Source organism: Hakea prostrata, chromosome 9 (assembly GCF_041222555.1).
Source record: "Hakea prostrata isolate BN-2017 chromosome 9, UWA_Hpros_2, whole genome shotgun sequence".
NCBI classification, from domain to species: domain Eukaryota; kingdom Viridiplantae; phylum Streptophyta; class Magnoliopsida; order Proteales; family Proteaceae; genus Hakea; species Hakea prostrata.
The window spans coordinates 15,896,827-15,915,697 of record NC_142608.1 but is presented as its reverse complement, the minus strand read 5'-3'; the positions used below and the strand labels follow the sequence as shown (position 1 = coordinate 15,915,697).

The window sequence follows — 18,871 nt, the reverse complement described above, 5'->3', positions numbered from 1 at the left end:
AACTGAGATACCACTTTGGCCTGATGATACACGTGTAATTTGAGCTGCAATTTCTAAATTACAATGTTTCTCCAGGTCATATATAGGTGCTGCAATACAAAAGAATGAAATCATCAATAAAATATGATTCCAAGATGAATGTATTGTCCAGAGTTGTTCTTAAAAGAATAGGTGAAGAAATTACAGTTTTTCCTTCGCCAAGTTTTATCAATAGGAGACTTTTGAAAAACCTGAGATGAGAAAACTCCCAGCTGTTCAAGGCAACAAGATGCATAACAAGTAAATTTCGATATCATGTACGCAAAGCTGATCAATTACATATGCAAGATGATAATAACATTCTTTTGTTCACTTCCTCACCTGAAACAAACCTGTAAAGGTAAGTTCCAGGCAAGTTATTCTGATATAAATAAACTGTTGGTTGGACCAGATTGATTGCAAGGTGAAAGTCACAGGCGAAAGTTTACCCATTTATTAAGTAGGCAAGGAATTATTAGACCGTTTGGGTGTGCAAGGGATGACTGAACTTACTTACTTGGGTGTTTTATACATTGATGCCACATATACCCACTATTTTAATGCTCATTTCACACTTTTTTTTTCTGGGGGTTTTTTTTTTTTTTTGGGGGGGGGGGGTGTGGAGGGAAGAGAGTTACATAAATGTCCAGATTTTTATAATTGGACTACTGACAATCTTCACCAAGTCCCATCATAGAATGTCTGGGACACCAAGATAGTTGCCCTCATTATTTGGAGATTCTTGTATACTGTGTATCAAAATGTTGTATTCAACAATTTTCGTCCTATTTCTCTACCTCTGACTTCAATTATAACTGAAATATATGGTTTCTTTCTAATGCTTCTTCATGCAATTGAAAGATTTCTGAAAAATGTAAAATAAAACTTCCCTAGAACAAGAAATGGGAAGATTTTGTGTGTTCGAAACTCTAAAAATTCTGAAGTCTCAAACACCATGTAACTGTCATATAAAAGAAAAGGGTAATGCCAGTAGAACCAGAGCAAGCTAACAAAGGAATAGCTATACATATGAAGAATGATAGGTAGCAAGCAACACAGGAACTTTCTAGACTACCTGGATGCTTTGTTTCTATAGATGTGAAACTGCATGCAATCCTTTGAAAGTTAAAACAACAAACATAACCACAGTTTATTTCACATGCAACGTACCAACACCAAGCACGTGTAATGCATTGTTGCATATAGAGACCAGCTAAGACTTGTATCTTTTTTTTCCTTTAGGATGAATATAGTTCTAATACAATGTGAAAAATGAGAGGTTCAGAAGAATTCATGAAGTGAAACTATTGGCTCGTTACCAAGTGATATGGAGTAGCCAGAAAATAATCTTCTTCTTGTCCCAGCTCTACTTCTTTTCCACTACAAAGAGAAGAATGGAACCCAAAAGCTTAGGTTTAACAAGATCAAGAAATCTGTAAGTAGCATCAAAGAAAACTATCAATTACAAGAACCCAGACAACCAAATGTTTTTCATGATACACAACAAGGTCCACATATTTAAGCTGCATCATCATTGGTAAAAGTTTCATAACATAGAGGACAAGGGCAGCTCCACAAAACAAAAGATTGTCCCAACTAACTGGGACGATGGTATATTTGATACACTTCTTTATTTTGAACTAAAGCAAACAGAAAACGGTCGTATTCCTCTAGGTTTACAGAAGTAGATGTTTCAAGGTTAAGATTAATATGTGTTGGTATAAAATTTCCCAGCATAGGTCATTAATATGAGAATTTGAGATGTCTACATGAGTGGCCAACTAGCATCCTCAAGTGCATGCCCAAAGTGGGATGCAAACTTTGAACGAATGAAATTATTTTGATCTAAAGTCACCAGCTGACAGAATTGTAGGAAGTACCCAGGCAAATCCATCACATATCTTCTACTTTGTTCCCTTGATAGAAAAAGTAATAGGTTATTATTCTTGTTAACACCTCAGAAGGTGTCGTAAAATCTCAACTGGACATTTTTACATTCTTACCCATTTTTATGGTATCCCAACAGTCACAGGTAGGAAGGCAGTTCCACGTCATCCATCACCCCCCCCCAACCCCCACAAAGAAAAAGAAGGAAAGAACTTGTCCATGTGGGAGTCCGACCCCAATCCCTAGAGCAACCTCCCTCTCAGCTCTTCCCTCATCCAATTCCCTGGCAATGTCAACAGAGGTAGCGCTAAAGGAAAATCTGATAGTGATGATGACAGATGGTGGCAGGGAGTGTTACCCACTCTCCATGGCTTATCTGCAACGATTACATCCCACAGCAACAGTGAAAGGGCATTGGTGATAATAGAAATATTGATGGAGACAACAACAGTAACTGGGAAAATTGACAATTACTGCTGCAACTACCGTCCTGCAAATAGTGATTCTTTCACTTGATTTCTTCTATTTCTCCAAGATAACCCCACCCCGCCACCCCTTTTATTTTTCTAAGCAATGTTGCAAATTTCCTCTTTCCACACCAACTTACCATCAAGGCCCCAGTTAATATAGGGGAAGATTTGTTCAACTTTGATGTTTAAGGATAGTGGCTGGGGAAAAAAATAAAGATCGCAGACAAAGTAACGGTTGATATTTCAGTTCAGCTGAAAAATGTCAGGAAAGGAGAACATGATTGGTTCATCTTAGATTTTGAAAAATGACAAAATTTTCCCCCTGATAGTAAGGATTATGGGGACTAAAGCGGGTAAACAAAGTCAGGTTAAAAATTAGAATAGCCAGACTTTACCCATAGGAGCAGTTATGCAAACAAAAGCAACAAAATAATACCAGCACAAGAAAGTCTCAAAACTAAAGTAGCTTTCAACCCCTCTCTATTTTGTTTCTCTTTACTTTCTCTTTTCTTTTTCTTTTATAAAAAAAAATTCTAAAAAATAACCCAAACCAAAATGTAAGACATAAACTTTCTTGGATCAGTGGATGATAGTCCAAAAACTTTGATCACCAATTTCAGAACCATCCATCAATCTGAAGGCTTTTGACATAAACAGGAAATATAGAACTGGTGGTCCACTGCTCTCTGAATTCCATATAGTTTCCTATTCCCAAACTCCAAAAATAATTGTAGAAGGAACATGTAAACATAAACTCACCCTCCCACTTCCAATATATTGTTCTTTCAAATGAATCACTATTCCCTGTCACTGTTGACAGACCCACATCAATCCTCTTTTCAATGCATCATTGATCATTCTTCTGTATTGAGATGTTAAATGTTGAACATCCATTGAGGATCTTCCAAGTTCCAACATATGTTAGATGCCACTAAAATGACTGCAGCACCAAAAACCAGAACCCCAACACCATAGCAATTACAGGAAGCATATGAACAGAGGACTCCAATAGCTATCATATTCATGGTGGGAGATCTCGCGAGATATCTCGCTTTTTGTGAGTGGCGAGATAAGATCTCTGGTGAGATCTGCGTTTGCTGCTTTAGGGCTTTTTAGCCTGTTTCTCTCTCTCTGGAGCATCATTTTGGCCGGAAAACTCGATTTTTGGCCGGAATTTGTTGGGGATTCAACATAGCAACATCATCAACTCATCTACAACAATAAATTCAAGCATATTTGTAGTGATTCAAGCCTATTTCAAGGGATCTTCAAGAAATGTAAGATTTTCCGCCAAATTTGATTTTTTTCAAATACAAGGTTCTACAATGATTGTATGAGTGTGGTATAAATATATGTTGATGATCAAGCTTTGATCTACACTTTCATGGAAAAAAATTTAATTTTCTGTTATTATTGATGCAGAATGCTGAGTGATACTCATACTACCTGTCTTAGTCTTGTAAGTTGTAAGTTGTAATTTTGAGTTTTGACATTCTTAGTCTTAGACTCTTAGTCTTGTAAGTTGTAAGTTGTAAGTTGTAATCTTCTTAATTCTTATGGTTGTAAAATTTTGAAGACATTTAAGTATTTAACAATTTATTACTTTGAATCTTTGATAGTTTGAACTTTGATCACTTGTTGACTTGAATACTTGATGTGTAATGTTAGTGTATTTGATACTTGATAGTTGATACTTGATAGTTGATAAATGATAACTCATTAACTTGAATTACTTGATATCTTTCCATTACAATATTACATGTTGTCTCTGTCTCTCGGACTCTCTAAGACTCTAAGAGACTAAGACTCTAAGTCTCTAACCTTGCATTTCCCAGAATTTTGATTTTACACATAGGGTCGACTTAGGAGACATAGTTAGGGTTATTTTCTCACAAATCTAAGGCCACCAATGTGTTCAAAATGCCTTAAATAGGCTAAATACCAAGTTTCAGCCCAACCAGAGCCCTAAAACCCACCGAGATGGGCCACCGAGACTACCGCCATGTTTTGGTAGATCTCGGCCGGATCTCGCCATCTCGGCGGTCTCGCTTGAGTCTCAAGATCTCGCTTGAGAGCGAGATCTCCCACCATGATCATATTAACCTTTTCCAGCTTAGCATTTTTGAAACCTTATAACATAAGTTTGATCTGTTTATTGGAAAGCCATCTTAGTAACTGAATATTGGAGCCTGCTTTTAATGCCCTATCAAGACCAACACCAGGGCAAACATCCACAAAGAAGAGACAACCCACCCCCCCCCAAAAAAAAAAAAAAAAACCTCAATTTATCTATTTCATATATGTAAAGATGTTAATGGGGATAAACATCTTTTCTACTGTTTTTTGCTTTATTTTCATGTGACACCTTGTGCCAACAATGCTAAGAAAAAGTTATGCAACCCATGTTAAGGACTGAATGTTTACCTACTGATTACCATTCTAAGTTGCCTGAAAGGCCATATATATACACCTTCGACCCGCAGTTGAGCAGATGCACCTCCACGCTCGTCTTCAAACACATCCTGGAAAATAAGCACTCCCTGTTGCAAACAACATGTTAAGGACTGAATGTTAACTGGCAATTAACAACAATTATCATGAAAGATTAGTACAAGCATCCATTTTCACACAAAATTATATTCATGAAACTAAAATCTATTATAAGCAAAGTAGATCAAATGTGAAGCAAGACAACAAATACGCTTTTGATACTCAACTTTTGTGTAGGCCTTCAGGTGCTGACAAAATCCCAATTTCTAATTCATAAATGTCATAATATGGGTACAAGGGTATCATTGTCCATAGAGTTTTATTTATGCTTCTCTAATTTAGTGTAATCTGCACACTTTACTGCTTATTTAAAATGAAGAAGATTTGTGTCACATCAACTTATTAACATAAGTTCAATTCCCAAACATTCTACATGGCATCAGAGCAAAAATCAATTTTGGGGTGTCCCATGTTTTTGAAGACCTAGAATCTCCCTCTCTCTTTATTTTCTCCTCAGTGCCACTTCTGCTTCCACCTTCCCCTTCTCACTTTCGCAACCCTACCCAGCCACTGCCTCCCCCTCCCATCTTCTTCTTGGTTTCGCAAGCCAGCCCCACATCCGCCCCTCTCCTTGTTTCTCTTTCATCCAGCACCTCCTTCTCCCCTTTGTGCCCCCTTCCTTTTTTACCTGCCTTCATCTATTTCTCCCCTTGGTGGTGAGTTTCTCCCTCCCACGAAGGCCTTACCATGTTTATGGCTTAAATCTTTCTTTTTCCTTTTAAGGATTTTATGTGGTGAATTTTTGTGTTCATAAACACCCCCCCCCCCCAAAAAAAAAAAAGCCCTAGCTGTGTGATCAGCAGAATGAAGGGCTTCATTCAATAGCATGAACATGTTTCTTTCATTCCCTATGAACTCCATTAAGTGCAATAGGAGAAATTATTCAAAGTGGTACTCATCTTGCCCTCATGCTGTTGGTTCCTATATTTTCACTGGCTATCTCACTGTAGCATCTGTGAAACCTCGCATTGTTAGGTCCTACTCAGATTAAGTGGGAGAGAAAAAATACTTGGTTATGGGCTACCTCAACTCTATTGATCCTGCCACTGCCAAAGGCTGTCTCCTTGTTGACAATGCTGCCACAGTTTGGAAGGCTACTAAGTTGTCCCATTCGAAGGTGGGCAATGATGCCCAGTGCTTTTATATTCACATGAAAAATCATCAATTGTAACAAAAGGAATTGTCTTTGTCCCAAAATAACAATAACATGTCTGGTCTATGGCAAGTTCTGTACTCTACATGTTTCATTAATGGAAATTTTTGGATGTAGTGAGTAATAGACTCCAATAGTTCGCCGTTCAAGAATTCTTGTTTAGGCAGTTCATACCATCCCTACATAGTGTTTTGATCTAAGAATTCAACTCTTCCATGATTCAGCAGTAGCATATTGTTCCATAGAGCTAAGGTCCAAAATATGGAAGAAACAAGTGTTTCCACAACTCTACCACCCCGTCAGTTCTGTTACACTTACTCCCCCTTTCATGACCACATAGCTTTCTGACTAAGGAATGTGAAATCTTTTTCCTGTTACATGAATTAAATGTTTCATTTCATCCTGGAAAAGCCATCTCTTTCTCATTCAATGTGACTTGTGATACTGATGCTCTTGCTTTTCACAACTGGGAAAAAAAAAAGCTCTGTGTATACAACACGGCCCCACACACCCGCATGCATGCACATGCACCTGGGAAAAAAGGGAAGACAAGCTGCACGTGTATAATTTTTTGGTAATTTTGATTGATGATAAGATACGAGCTCATGTTCTCACCCAGACCCTTTCCAGCTCTTAAACAGGCTTATGCACTACAGTACTACTATGATTCACACTGTGCCCATGGAACAGTCAGCCCCCTACTCTGGCGGTGCTCATCTTCTGGGAATTCTTCCACTGGCTCTCATGCTTGAACGGCTGTCACTTCTGGTCTTGTCCGTCTTCTGGTGAAATGTGATTATCATGTATAGGAGAAAATAGATACAAGAACATTGTTGAAAGCTCCACAACTTTTCCCTGCTTCTTGCGGAAATAGGCTGCCCATACTACTGTAGCTGATGATTCTCCAAACACCACCCAGTGCTGTTGTTACCTTTGCTACACTCCCATCATTTAGCCTTCCCTGTTCTTTTTTCAATGACTAAATAGTGCCTCAGTCAATTTAATTCCTTGGATAAATGGCTCCCATGCCACCAATCAGGCAGTCACATGACTGGATCTACCTCTCATTTTATTTCCTATTATATCCTTTTTCAGGTAGTTGTAAAGTTCATGTGACTGATGGGTCTCTTTCCTTTGTTTTTGGCAAGGGATCCATCCATCTGTTTTTCTACAGTATCCCTTTCCTAGAATTTTATATGTTCGCAATTTTTCTACTAATCTTTTGTCCATAGTATTCATACCAGGATTTAAATTGTAAAATCGCTTTATCCCCTTTCATTGTCTTTGTCAGGGCATGGAAACGAGCCGTATGATTGGCAGTAGACAGGGTGTTGGACTATACAAGCTTGAGAACTCTTCCTCGGCTTCATCTATTGTGTCATCTTCATTTCTTGGGTCATCCACAGTAGGCTTTATTATATCTATTTTGATGATATCATTGGTAGGGTCACCTTCTTTGAGACTTTATAGATACTCTTTCCAGAGTTGGTTAGGCGTTGTAATCTGGATGGTTTTATTTTTTATTATTGCACTTTGTCAATTGTCAGAGCAGACTAGACATACTTATTGTTAGATTGAACAACAAAGAAGTAACGAACAGAAAAGAAAACAGATAAGATGGAACACACAGATTTGACATGGTTCATGTACCAACTTGATATGTTACGTCCATGAGCAAACCTGAAGAAGTTTTCACTATGCGAGGGAGGATACAATGGAGGTCTCTCAATAACACCCAAAAACAGCTTTACAAACTCCACCCAAAACCCTAATTCAAAATAACCAAATCTCACTATGACTGTAGTCACGGTACAAGAGAACAGTAAGGCATATAAAAAATTCTCTAATGGTGTACAGGTTCAGGTCAGGTAATACCATACCACAGGGGCTTCACCCTTGCAAATCTCCCCACCCCAAACCCCCCCCCCCCCCCAAAAAAAAAAAAAAATACTGAGCAAGGGACCAGTGATGAAAGCAAAGGGCGTGGGCAGCTAAAATATGTCAAAGCACGTCAATTTTCAAAAAAGACACAAGAATTCAAAGCGCACATAACACTTATCCTATCCCTAGTAATTGAAGCTCACTTCCCTAGGTGTGATTCGTTCTAATGTGTGGGGGGCTCAACATGATGTGTATCTACTTCTGGTTTGCTGGTTTGTCACCTTTCGTGATGCTTTAGTCAGGCTACTTGAATTTATTCGCTTCATTCACGCACAGATGCACCTCACTGCTTCCAAGCATTTCATAGGATGGTTCAAACACTGTTCGATGCCAGAATAATATTTTTCAGATTGATACAGTAATGAATACATGCTTGGTGATCTTCAATCCTACCTATGTGATAATGGTACTATTCATCAGACTAGTTGCGTTGACACCCGTGCCCAGAGAAATTGGCTGCACCTAAGAATCGACCATCTCCTAGAAGTGGCTCATTCCCTATGTTTTCTATGCATTCTACAACTTGTTTTTGAGTGGAGTCATTCTTCTGGATGTTTATGTTATAAATAAAATGCCATCTCGCATGCTGGACCAGCGTTGTCCCTGTATCTTGTCATGGTTAATCCACATTTGTTGTGCCTCCTTGCCGTACCATCCAATGTTTTCATGTGAATCACCTTTGCCCACAATCATCACATGCATGGCAAGCCTGATGCCAAAGGGCATAGCAGCATATTTCTTGGTATTTAGTTATGTACAAAGGCTACAAGTGCAACCACCCTACTTCTCAAAATTTTGTTTGATACCACCGCTGTGGTTTTTCAGGAGGAAGATCCTTTTTACTTGTCTGATTCACCTCTTCAGGAGGAGAATAGTTTAGGTGAAGGGGTGCCATTCTCAATTACTATACGGATGTTTCACTAGAAAATATTTTGGAGGATGGAGTACTTGAAGAAGGTGCAACAGGATAGGAATAGCCCATGGTTGGAGAAGGAGCATACCAACCAGAAACCTCACATTGCTGGACAGGACCAACAGCCAGCAGTCAGGAGAAGGGACCTCAAATGCCAACAAGTCTTGCTAAAATATTTTTTTATTAGAAAAAAGTAATGAAGTGAAATCTCTAGCCCTTTGCTGCCTCTCGAGTCTTGACCAATCGGACTTTACCAATTTCAAGCCCCACATTGTTCTCCCTTGCCTGGTAAGTTTATTTCTAAAATGATCCTACATGAATTTACCAATTACTTTGAAAATCCAGCAGAACATGCCCCTGCCCTTGGGCGAGGCGCAACAGGAGAGGCCATGCGCCCTCAGCCGGTTGTCCACGCCGGCCGGGCTGCTTGTGGGTTGCCCACTTGTTGCTTTATGTCTGCCTGCCCGTCTGTTTAGTCATGGGCGGGTTTGTGCTCTTGTCGGGTTTTCCTTTGTCGGTGGTGGTTTTTGGTGGTGGTGTTGCTGTGGTTGGTGTTCCTTTGTTTTGTCTCTTTTCTTATGGCTTTGGGTGGCCCTTGTGTGTCTTGCTTGCTGCTTCCTCCTCTTGGGCCCTTGTGTTTGTCGGTGTTGGTGTTCGTCCTCGTTCCCTGCGGGGCCGTGTCTGCTTTGGGTCCTTTTGTTCTTTTTTCTCTTATTTGTTCCTCCTTCTTCTTTGCTCTGCTGTTTTGCCTGTTGTCTTGTTCTTCCTATCCTTGTTCTCCCTCGGTTTCGCCTTCCTTTTCTGTTTTTCTTCTTCGTCCTTCATCTGAGTTGTTCCGTGGTCCTTTTGGTCGTTTTGTCATTCTCGCACCCTGACTCCTTGTATCATACTTTCCAACCTGTCTCTTCATTATCCTCCGTATCGATTCCGAACACTTGGAAGAAGGCAGTAGCTAGTTCTCACTGGAAAGAGGAAATGAATCGATAAATGAGAGTGTTGGGGAAGAACAACATGTGGAAATTGGTTCAGCTACCTTTCAGAAAAAAGGTTTAGGGTGAAAATGGGTGTCATTGGTGAAGCATAGAGTTGTTGAGGCTGTCAATTGATACAAAGCTAGATTGGTTGCATCAGAATTCATCCAGACCTACGGAGTTCAATAAAAGAAACTTTTGCACTAATAGCCAAGATGAAGACTATGCAAGTTATCCTCTCCTATGCAGTAAATCAAGGATGAGATCTCCAATAGTTAGAGGTAGAAAGCATCCTTGCATGGAGAACTTCAAGAGGTATACATGGAGAATCCACTTGAATTTGCCACTAAGGAAACGTTGGCAAGCTTTACCAGGCTTTATGCAGATTAAAGTACTCTCCTACATAGTACAAGATATTGTGAGACATCTTTTTTTTTTTTTTTTTTTTGGGGGGGGGGGGGGGACAAATTGTGAGACCTTGCTTTTGTAACTTAGTGAGGCGAGATATAGGCCGATACAGAAAAGCATGAAATCTTGCCTGAGTCCCGATTAGGCTGAGTCATTCCGCCATACAAAGCATCCCAACTCCACTGAGTTGAGATATCTTGACTTAATCTTGCTCAGACAGAGAGGTTTCCCCAGGCTATTCATAGCATGCTGCCACTTCACCTATTTTGCCAGATTCTTGATCAAAGCAGCTATTGATGGTAGCAAGTAGGAGCTGGAGGAGCTGCTTAATGACTAGTGAGTTGGTGCATAATGCTTAGTCTCATCTGAATTCTCTAGTTGTAACTTTGATGATTGGATCATCATTTGAACTAGAGTAAATTACATTGACACCCCAAAATGGAGGCCTTAAAGCATTGACACCCCACTTTATGTTTAAAAAGCACAGAGACCCCAAAATTATAATTTTATTGAATATATTTGTCAAATTTATCACTGAAAACAGTTAAACTACTGTTTATTTTCAAAAATATCCCTATAATAAACAGTGAATGAAAGGTTTTCAGTGATAAATTGGACAAATATATCCAATGAAAATCCAATTTTGGGTCTCTGTGCTTTTTAAACATAAAGTGGGGTGTCAGTGCTTTAAGGCATCCATTTTGGGGTGCCAGTGCAATTTGCTCTTTGAACTATGAACATTTGTAACATATTAGACTTGTTTGAACTTTGAACTTTGAACACTAATATACTACTATTACAAGTATATGATGTATTGACATAATGATGTGTACAATTGGCTATTCAAAGGTTTCATTTTAGTGTCACACTTCCCAATGTGGGTCAGAAGCTGAACTCTTATTTACACTTTCTTTTTCATAAATCTGAAGGCACCACTGTATTTAAAAGGCCTTGAACAGACTGGACAGCAAGTTTCAGCCCCATGACCCTTAATACCCCTCGAGTCGAAACCTTTTCTTTTGTGTTTGTGCCGGGGGGGGGGGAATTCCACCAACTTGACTGCTTGCCAAGATCTCCAGTCACCTCGCTATTTTCAGATGGCAAAGATGGACCTCAAGCTCAAGTTCTTGAACTATACACTCCTGGAACATGGTTTGGAAGGTTACACAAAGCCATTATCTCCGTTGCCTACACACAAGCTAATAAAGAGCATACTCTTTTAGACAGAAGGCAATTGCTCATGTCACTATCCTGATCAATTGTGTTTGTGTCATTGAGATCATCATTACAGGGAGTAATATTGCTGAGATTTCTTCCCTGAAGATCTGAGATAAAAGATACGGGGAAACTAAGAAATTTTGTATGCAAAGAACTAGTTTTCTCTACTCAAAAGATTTCTCTCTCTTAAAAGGAAACATACTCCTGACCTAGTGACAAAGACAGGTATTCCTGGGTGTAAGTTTGTCAAACAAAGCCTAATTCTCACCTCAAGAATCAAGATGGTGGACCCATGGCCAAAGGAAGCTACTCATGACTAGATATAGCTTTTGTTGTTAGCCTGATTAGTTTATGAATGATCTTTATTCTTCACATCTTGATATTGTGTATAGAATCTTGAGATACTTGAAGTCAGCTCTAGGATAAAGAAGCAGATTGGGCTAGTAACACAGAATCTACAGATGATCAGAGATCTACCTCTAGGTTGTACCAAAGTTGATGGCAACCCTAGTTGTCACAACCACTAAGTGAAAGAAGTGGTGGACAGGGTAAAGATCCAAGTCAACACCAATTAGGTGACCAAGGCATTTAAGCTGCCTACCTACAAGACCAAGGAGCCCAGGTGGAACAAAGCGCCATCTAGGCAACGCCTTGAAAACTATGATGGTAACCTAGTTATGTCGCAAAGAAAGCAAATAGTTTATGGCAAGGTCCAGCGCTGAGGTAGAGTTTTGGGCTATGGCCTTTGGAATTCATGAATTATCATAGCCAAAAGGGTTTATTCCAAGACTTTGTATTAGTATGTAAATACCTATGCACCTTTACTCTGACAGTATGTCTGCAATCAGCATCACCTGCCCAAAATCTTGTTCAGCATGATTGAACCAACATGTGGAGATTGACAGTCGCATTATCTAAAAGAGAGTATTGAATTTTTATTTTTTTTTTGGAGCTGGCGAGTTGATATTATGGGGGGGGGGGGGAATATTACTAATTTATGTGCCGCCGGATGGGTGCGAACCCAAGACCTCCCCATGGGAAGTTGGGTTGTTTAACCGCTTGAATATTTTCCCATGTGCCTTCCAATGGCCAGTTAACTGATGTACCTACCAAAAGATTAAGTAGCACAAGTTTTATTTCTCTTGTTGGCATATTCAGCATGGTTGATATTTATTCTTGGAAGATCTCCCCCCCGAGAGAGATCTCGCCACCTTGAAAAGAGAGACTCGACCATCTCGGTGAGATCCCGAGTAATATGGCTCCTCGGTGGCCCATCCGGGATTTGTCCCAACTGGGTTCAAAGGGTATTTAGCTTATTTAAGGCCTTTTGACCGTTGTCCTTTTTTTTTTTGAACCAACCCTCGTTGCTAAGGCTACCCATATTTGTAATTGTAACATCTATCAACTTATAATAAATTCCCAAATGAGGACTCGCAATCTCAAATTTCAAGAAAAAAATATACAACCATTAGGTTCTATATAAGTCATTAAATCATAAATTCTAAGCAGTGGATGATTGTCTTCCTTGTGTGTGTGCTGGGTTGTGTGAAAACAGCCAAATATGGGGGGGGGGGGGGGGGGGGGGGGGGGGGGGGGGGGGGGGGGGGGGGGGGGGGGGGGGGGGGGGGGGGGGGGGGGGGGGGGTGGTTTTTGGGTTAAGGGGGGGCCAAGAGCCCCCTCCACAATAAGAAAATCTAAAAACCAGAGAAATTAGGAGTTTGCATTAGTGGAATCCAACATTATCAGGTTATTAACGAACGCACTAAGTTTTATCAATCAGATAGAGATACAGAAATCTTGTTCTCCATTTCCACTCTATTTCAGATCAAAGCTGATGTGTATCGTAAGAAAACTTCTTTTCTTTTTTCTTTTTTTTCCTTTTTTTCCCCTCCTCTTTTGGGAGGGGGGAGATTTCACTAAGCCAACCAGATCCCCTACAGCCTTTCCCTTTCCATTTTACCCACTAACCGGTGCATCTGTTTATCTTCAGTGTAAATGGCTGCATCATCACAATTGACTTTTTCCTATTTTGTAAACCATTTGTCCTCCATTCATTTCCAATTCCATCCTTTCAAGTCCAAACACTCACCCATTTGAAGGTTTCCATCACAAGTGAGCTTCTTCTTCTTTTTCCCTTTAAACTTATGTTAGTACCAATGCTTAAGAGTCAGGCTAAATATTCTTTTCACATTCCCAATAGAAGATAAGAAGAACAGATGCGGACATTGTCAATGTATGTGGAAATCATATGAAACCAGAGAAAGATCAACAATCCTAAACGCAATATTATAAGTATCAGATTATACAAAGTTCTCACCCCCCCCCCCCCCCAAAAAAAAAAAAAAGATCATACAAAGTTACATCAGTACCAATGACAAGTTTTTCAAATGCAGCTTTATAAACATGATAGTGGTCTCCACAAAGCAGAAAATGGATAACAATCAGAAAAACACTTAAAATGATATGCTTGTAACATTAGAGAGCATACAACCTTCTTAAGATATCTCACCCACAAAGTAATGGAAGAAAACAGCATTAATTGTCAACAGGAAATCAAATTTATCAATAGTATCGGACTTTTTAATTGCAATCCTTTTCAGGAGGCCTTCCCAGTTTCATCATTCCATTCTACTCAAAGCCACTTCAAGTTACAAAATTAAGTAAGAAGCAAAAAAGATATGCCAAGAGAAGAAACTTATTTATCATCATAAGCAATAGAGAGCTGAAGAGAAGTGGTCCAGCCCTTACATAAACAAAATCATTAACAGAAGTGCATTAGAAAGTTTACTTCACAGAAAACAATACAGTTTATCAATCCAACTGATTTTATGGAAAATGAAACTTAGGTACTTTAATCCCTTACAGAACATCTGATCCGAAGAAAAAAGGTCATACCCAGTGCACAGGGCTCCTGCATTTAGCAGGGTCAGGGAAGGTCAGATGTACGCAGCCCTTCCCCTACTCCCAGGGGGTCTGATCAGATGAACTACACATAAATAGAGGAAATGAATGATGCAGTAACAGTGAAATGAAACATTGTCCTTACTTGCACATAATGGACTCCACTGATCTTTGTTGGGGTACTAACTAATTCAAAGATAGAAATTCCATTAGATTTTCCGAAATCCGGAAACCTGGAAGAGCTCTTGGTGGAATCTTGGAAGCTCCAAGTGCCTGCCGAAACAATTGGAGATAAACATTAGAAATACCATATTAATGAATTTCATGGACAAAACCTTCAACCTTCCTGCCTAGAGATAGACACATAAAGAAGGTGAAGAAACATCAGAAACCAAATTACAGCATATTTGGAAGCCTATGCTTAAAAGGACAGCATGGTTTAACTAATAGAAAAATAACTAGAAGAAAATGTGCCAACCTTTATACGTTCCTGTGATGTTCCAATTGGAATATGGGCCCAGATCATTTTCATCTCTTCTAATAAATAACCACTGCAAGCACAATGAATGGAGCCAAAATATATGAATTTCAGCTTTAGATAAAGTAATTTAACAATAAAAAACCATCCACCAACTATTATTAGATCACCAACTGCATGTTCTATGGTTGAATATTTCACAAATATATTCCATGTTTGGTAACAATAACACCACACCCCCACCCCCCAACAGGAAGGGAAAAAAACAATGGAATAATAATAGATACTCCAAGAAATGGTGTACTTTCCCTCTACAACTTCAGCTAAAAGAAAAGATGAATTTCAAGAGGATATGACTAGAACAGACTGATCTACACAAGGAACAATGAGGAACCAATTAGATAGTTCTTTGACACCTCATAGCATAGACCAACAAACATATTCCGATGTCAGATGCTTATGATAAGCTGGTTACACATAACACTTCTGTTCCCACTCCAGAAATGTTTTCTGTTGGTGACTCATAGACCAATGCTTTGAATCTTTTGATACATCATTTTTCAAATAACAGACCATATGCCACTTTCTGTTCCATGTAGGAACTACAAAAGATGACAGAGCTGTTCAATAAATACTTCCAGAGCACTTGCATAAACCTTCATCGGCACATCCTCTACATTAGCCTAGGGCAAACACAAATGAAAGTTAGCAGTGTTTTTCTATTCCCCTCCCCTCCCCTCTTTTTTTTAAGCTTAAGGGAGAGGAGGATTTGTAGATATGGTATTACCTTAGAAACAGCCCAATGAACCATTATAACGAGGTCCAACTTGGAATAATTTGATCCAAACATGGACATGGTGAGACACAAGACCACACTACTGTTATAAGTACAGTACAGATAGAGGTTAAGGATTAGCAGCCAAACAATCAAACTAGAAAGCTAGAAGAATGTGCTACCATGTAGTGAGAGGCCTGATCAAAAGGCACATATTTCACTTCTGATCTTTTATGTGGTATTGGAAAACATCAGAGATGGTCCAGGGTCTTCAGCCCTATCTGAGAGCGAAGCTCAGTAATCTGCCATTGCCCTCATATATGGCATGTTTTCAGAAAGACAATAAAAAACTGCCAATTTAACTAGTCATACTATCCATCCTTTTTTCAATCAGGTTTAGTTCATTAAAGAATACATGGAATATACACCTATCCTTATGCAGACAACCCACTCCTTCTGCATAAGATAAATCTTTTAAGAAGGTGAAAAACTATTCCCTTAATAATAAAATAGAGAAAGCTATCACTACACCAAAAAAATCAACTATGGGCTTAGCAAGGAAGCCATCGAGAAAAGCAATGGCTTACCAAATGCACAGAAAAGTGGAGACTACACATTCTCTGATCTGTCTTCTGTTCCTTAACTACTTATATCCTCAAAAGCTCCATTTCTTCAACTGTCTTCTGTTCCTAACTACTTTTATACTCAAAAGTTCTCTTTCTTCTTTTGATGAGGTAATATTTTCATCCAAGATGGGGGGAAGCTCTCAAAAAAGGTGCTGAAAGATCTGTATGTCATCCGCATGAAAAATAATCTCATCCCACTTAGACCAAACCATGGAATTTAAGGCCTTAAAATCACAGAATCAATTCTAGAACAAGGAAAATTCTGACACTGTAGATGGATGTGACAGCTTAACCCAATTTGACAGTCAATTACAGGTTCAGAGACAGAAATATTGTATTTTGTCCCAATGCCTTAACCAGTCTGAAGAAGTAGCCCCTCTGGACTCATTTAAAAGTCTGCAATCTAACTTATCTGTCACAAACAGCTATAAGATGTAAAGCCTTTTCATATCCTGGACAAGTTTGATGCTAAACTTTATGTCGATGAAAGTAGCTCCTCAGAAAAAATACGAGATTGGTTCCTAGTCCCTTATATATTATGAGTTCCAGCTCCAATACATTTTTTGGCATTAGGCCAGTATACTATGCTGTTTAACTTTAAAAGAAACATTTCAGAGGGGTCAAATACTACTGAAGTATAACTTTCACTTGTAGAACCTCAATAATAGCCAACCTCACACTGATACCTATAAAAATGAAATTGATGAAAATAATCCACCTTTTATCCATAGCTTACTTAGAAAATTCTCTTCCCTACTAGGTTATGTATTCTCATCCTAAACAAACTTTCCAAATTATTTACCTTTTATCCATAGCTTCCTTTGAAAATTCTCTTTCCTACTATATTATGTATTCTCATCTATTCTCAACCTAAACAAATTTCCCAAATGGGTCAATAATCAGAAAATTTTCTAACCACTAACAAAAATTCCCATACACTCACTTCCTCATAAGAGAAACAAACAAGTTAAACTGCTCAGCACTAACAATAAGTACAGCTTCTTCTTTTTTAAAACCAATCATGGTGGTACACTGAAACGAGAACCTAAGCCCACATTAGGGGGAAAATGTAACATTTCTTTTGCAGAGACCAACACCACATAGAACTAAACATATAAGAGAAACCCCTCTGTGTAGTCAAATAACCAATGCAACACTTTCAGAATTCAAGAATACAGAAACGGAATCTTGGCTCAGTGCCCACGCGGGGGAGGGGGATGGAAGAAGCAAGGGATTTCAAGAATTGCCAGAAAATACATGCATAAACATTGAAGTAGTCCCAAATTAAGCACAGAGAAACAGAGAAGAACCAGATTAGGAAACCAACCTCGTCACCCCAGGAACGGGACTTCTCCCTTAGAGGTCTGAGAGCATTGACCGGCCTACAAAAAGCGGAAACAATCCAGAGCCCCACCAAGGCACCGTACAACAAAACCCTTTTCTCACTCTTGAGCTGTATACAATCAGAACTTTGCCTCCTGATCATTTTAGAACCACCGAAACTCAAATCTGTATTTCCCCCAAACATCTCCGCTTAATCAGCTGATTTACAGGAAGAATCGTACAGAGCCAAATAAAACCCATGTGAGAGAGAGAGGAATTGAAGAAGAAAACGGTTGCTTCAAGTAGAGTCAACCATTGGAAGTAGCAACAAATCGACAGACGATCGGGAAAGGAAAACGAGAGCCCAACGAACGATTGAACCAGAACAACTAAGCCACAACAGCGACCACCTACACCCGTTGTTAGCTGAACTAGAGAACAGAAACTAAGATAAATTAAAATACAAAAGAGGTCAGTCAGATTGATTAGATATACGAGTGTTCTTGGTTGATGGTTGATGGGGTGTAGGTTCTGAAAATTCTCTCTTTCTTGCAAGTGGAAATGGCGGATGGGATGTACCGATGTTCGCAATTGTTTTTGTTGGGTGAGAGGCAAGAATGAAGGTCAGCGGCAACAGTTAAAAAGCAGTCCATATGTAATTGACTGAATTTATGGATGATGAATGCATCCCTGGCAATTGGGTAAATACGTTTTGGGTAACGGTTACTGTTAGACGGTTCGAAGTTCTAACTGAGCTCGCTGAGTCTCTCAGCTGAGGATATCAACTCAAATTAGCAGACCAAGGGCACATTAAAAAAATCCCCTCCACTCAATTTGCCATTTAGACAATCTTTCTTACATTGGCATAAGTGTGGGACTCATACTGCTCTGGTCAAGGTGGACAAACCTATTAATGTCAGAGGATGGTCTAACGTAATCAGTCAATGCAGGATTGGTAAAGTGGTAAGATTCATACATCTCAGTGGAGAGGTCATGGGTTCGACCTTGCGGACGACAAAGCCCTTAGGTGCACATAAGCTGGCCTGAATGAACCTCATATACCAAAAAAATTGATCTAACAACAGTCAGTCAATCAGCAAGTTTGGTGGAGAGAATTTTTTCTTGAGATAGATGAATGTAATATTGTACAAAGTTGATCTTTGTTGTAGATGTACTTCTAATTCAATGGTGGTAATTTTTTATGATTTTTTTTTATAAAGACAATCTCTTACTCAAAAG

General features: G+C 39.2%; 1 protein-coding gene across 1 annotated transcript in view; it reads right to left on the bottom strand.

Moving 5' to 3' along the window:
* Nucleotides 1-18,384, bottom strand: part of LOC149004836 (transmembrane E3 ubiquitin-protein ligase FLY2-like) — a 30,083-nt gene extending 11,699 nt beyond the window's left edge. The window contains exons 1-7 of the mRNA XM_089167644.1: nucleotides 17,637-18,384; nucleotides 14,909-14,981; nucleotides 14,576-14,703; nucleotides 4,800-4,915; nucleotides 1,338-1,398; nucleotides 185-251; nucleotides 12-89 (exon numbers count right to left, since the gene is read on the bottom strand). Of these exons, the coding sequence (XP_089023770.1) occupies nucleotides 12-89; nucleotides 185-251; nucleotides 1,338-1,398; nucleotides 4,800-4,915; nucleotides 14,576-14,703; nucleotides 14,909-14,981; nucleotides 17,637-17,837 (724 nt within the window). The 5' untranslated portion in view covers nucleotides 17,838-18,384. The remainder of the gene's footprint in view (nucleotides 1-11; nucleotides 90-184; nucleotides 252-1,337; nucleotides 1,399-4,799; nucleotides 4,916-14,575; nucleotides 14,704-14,908; nucleotides 14,982-17,636) is intronic.
* Nucleotides 18,385-18,871: the final 487 nt, after the last annotated feature.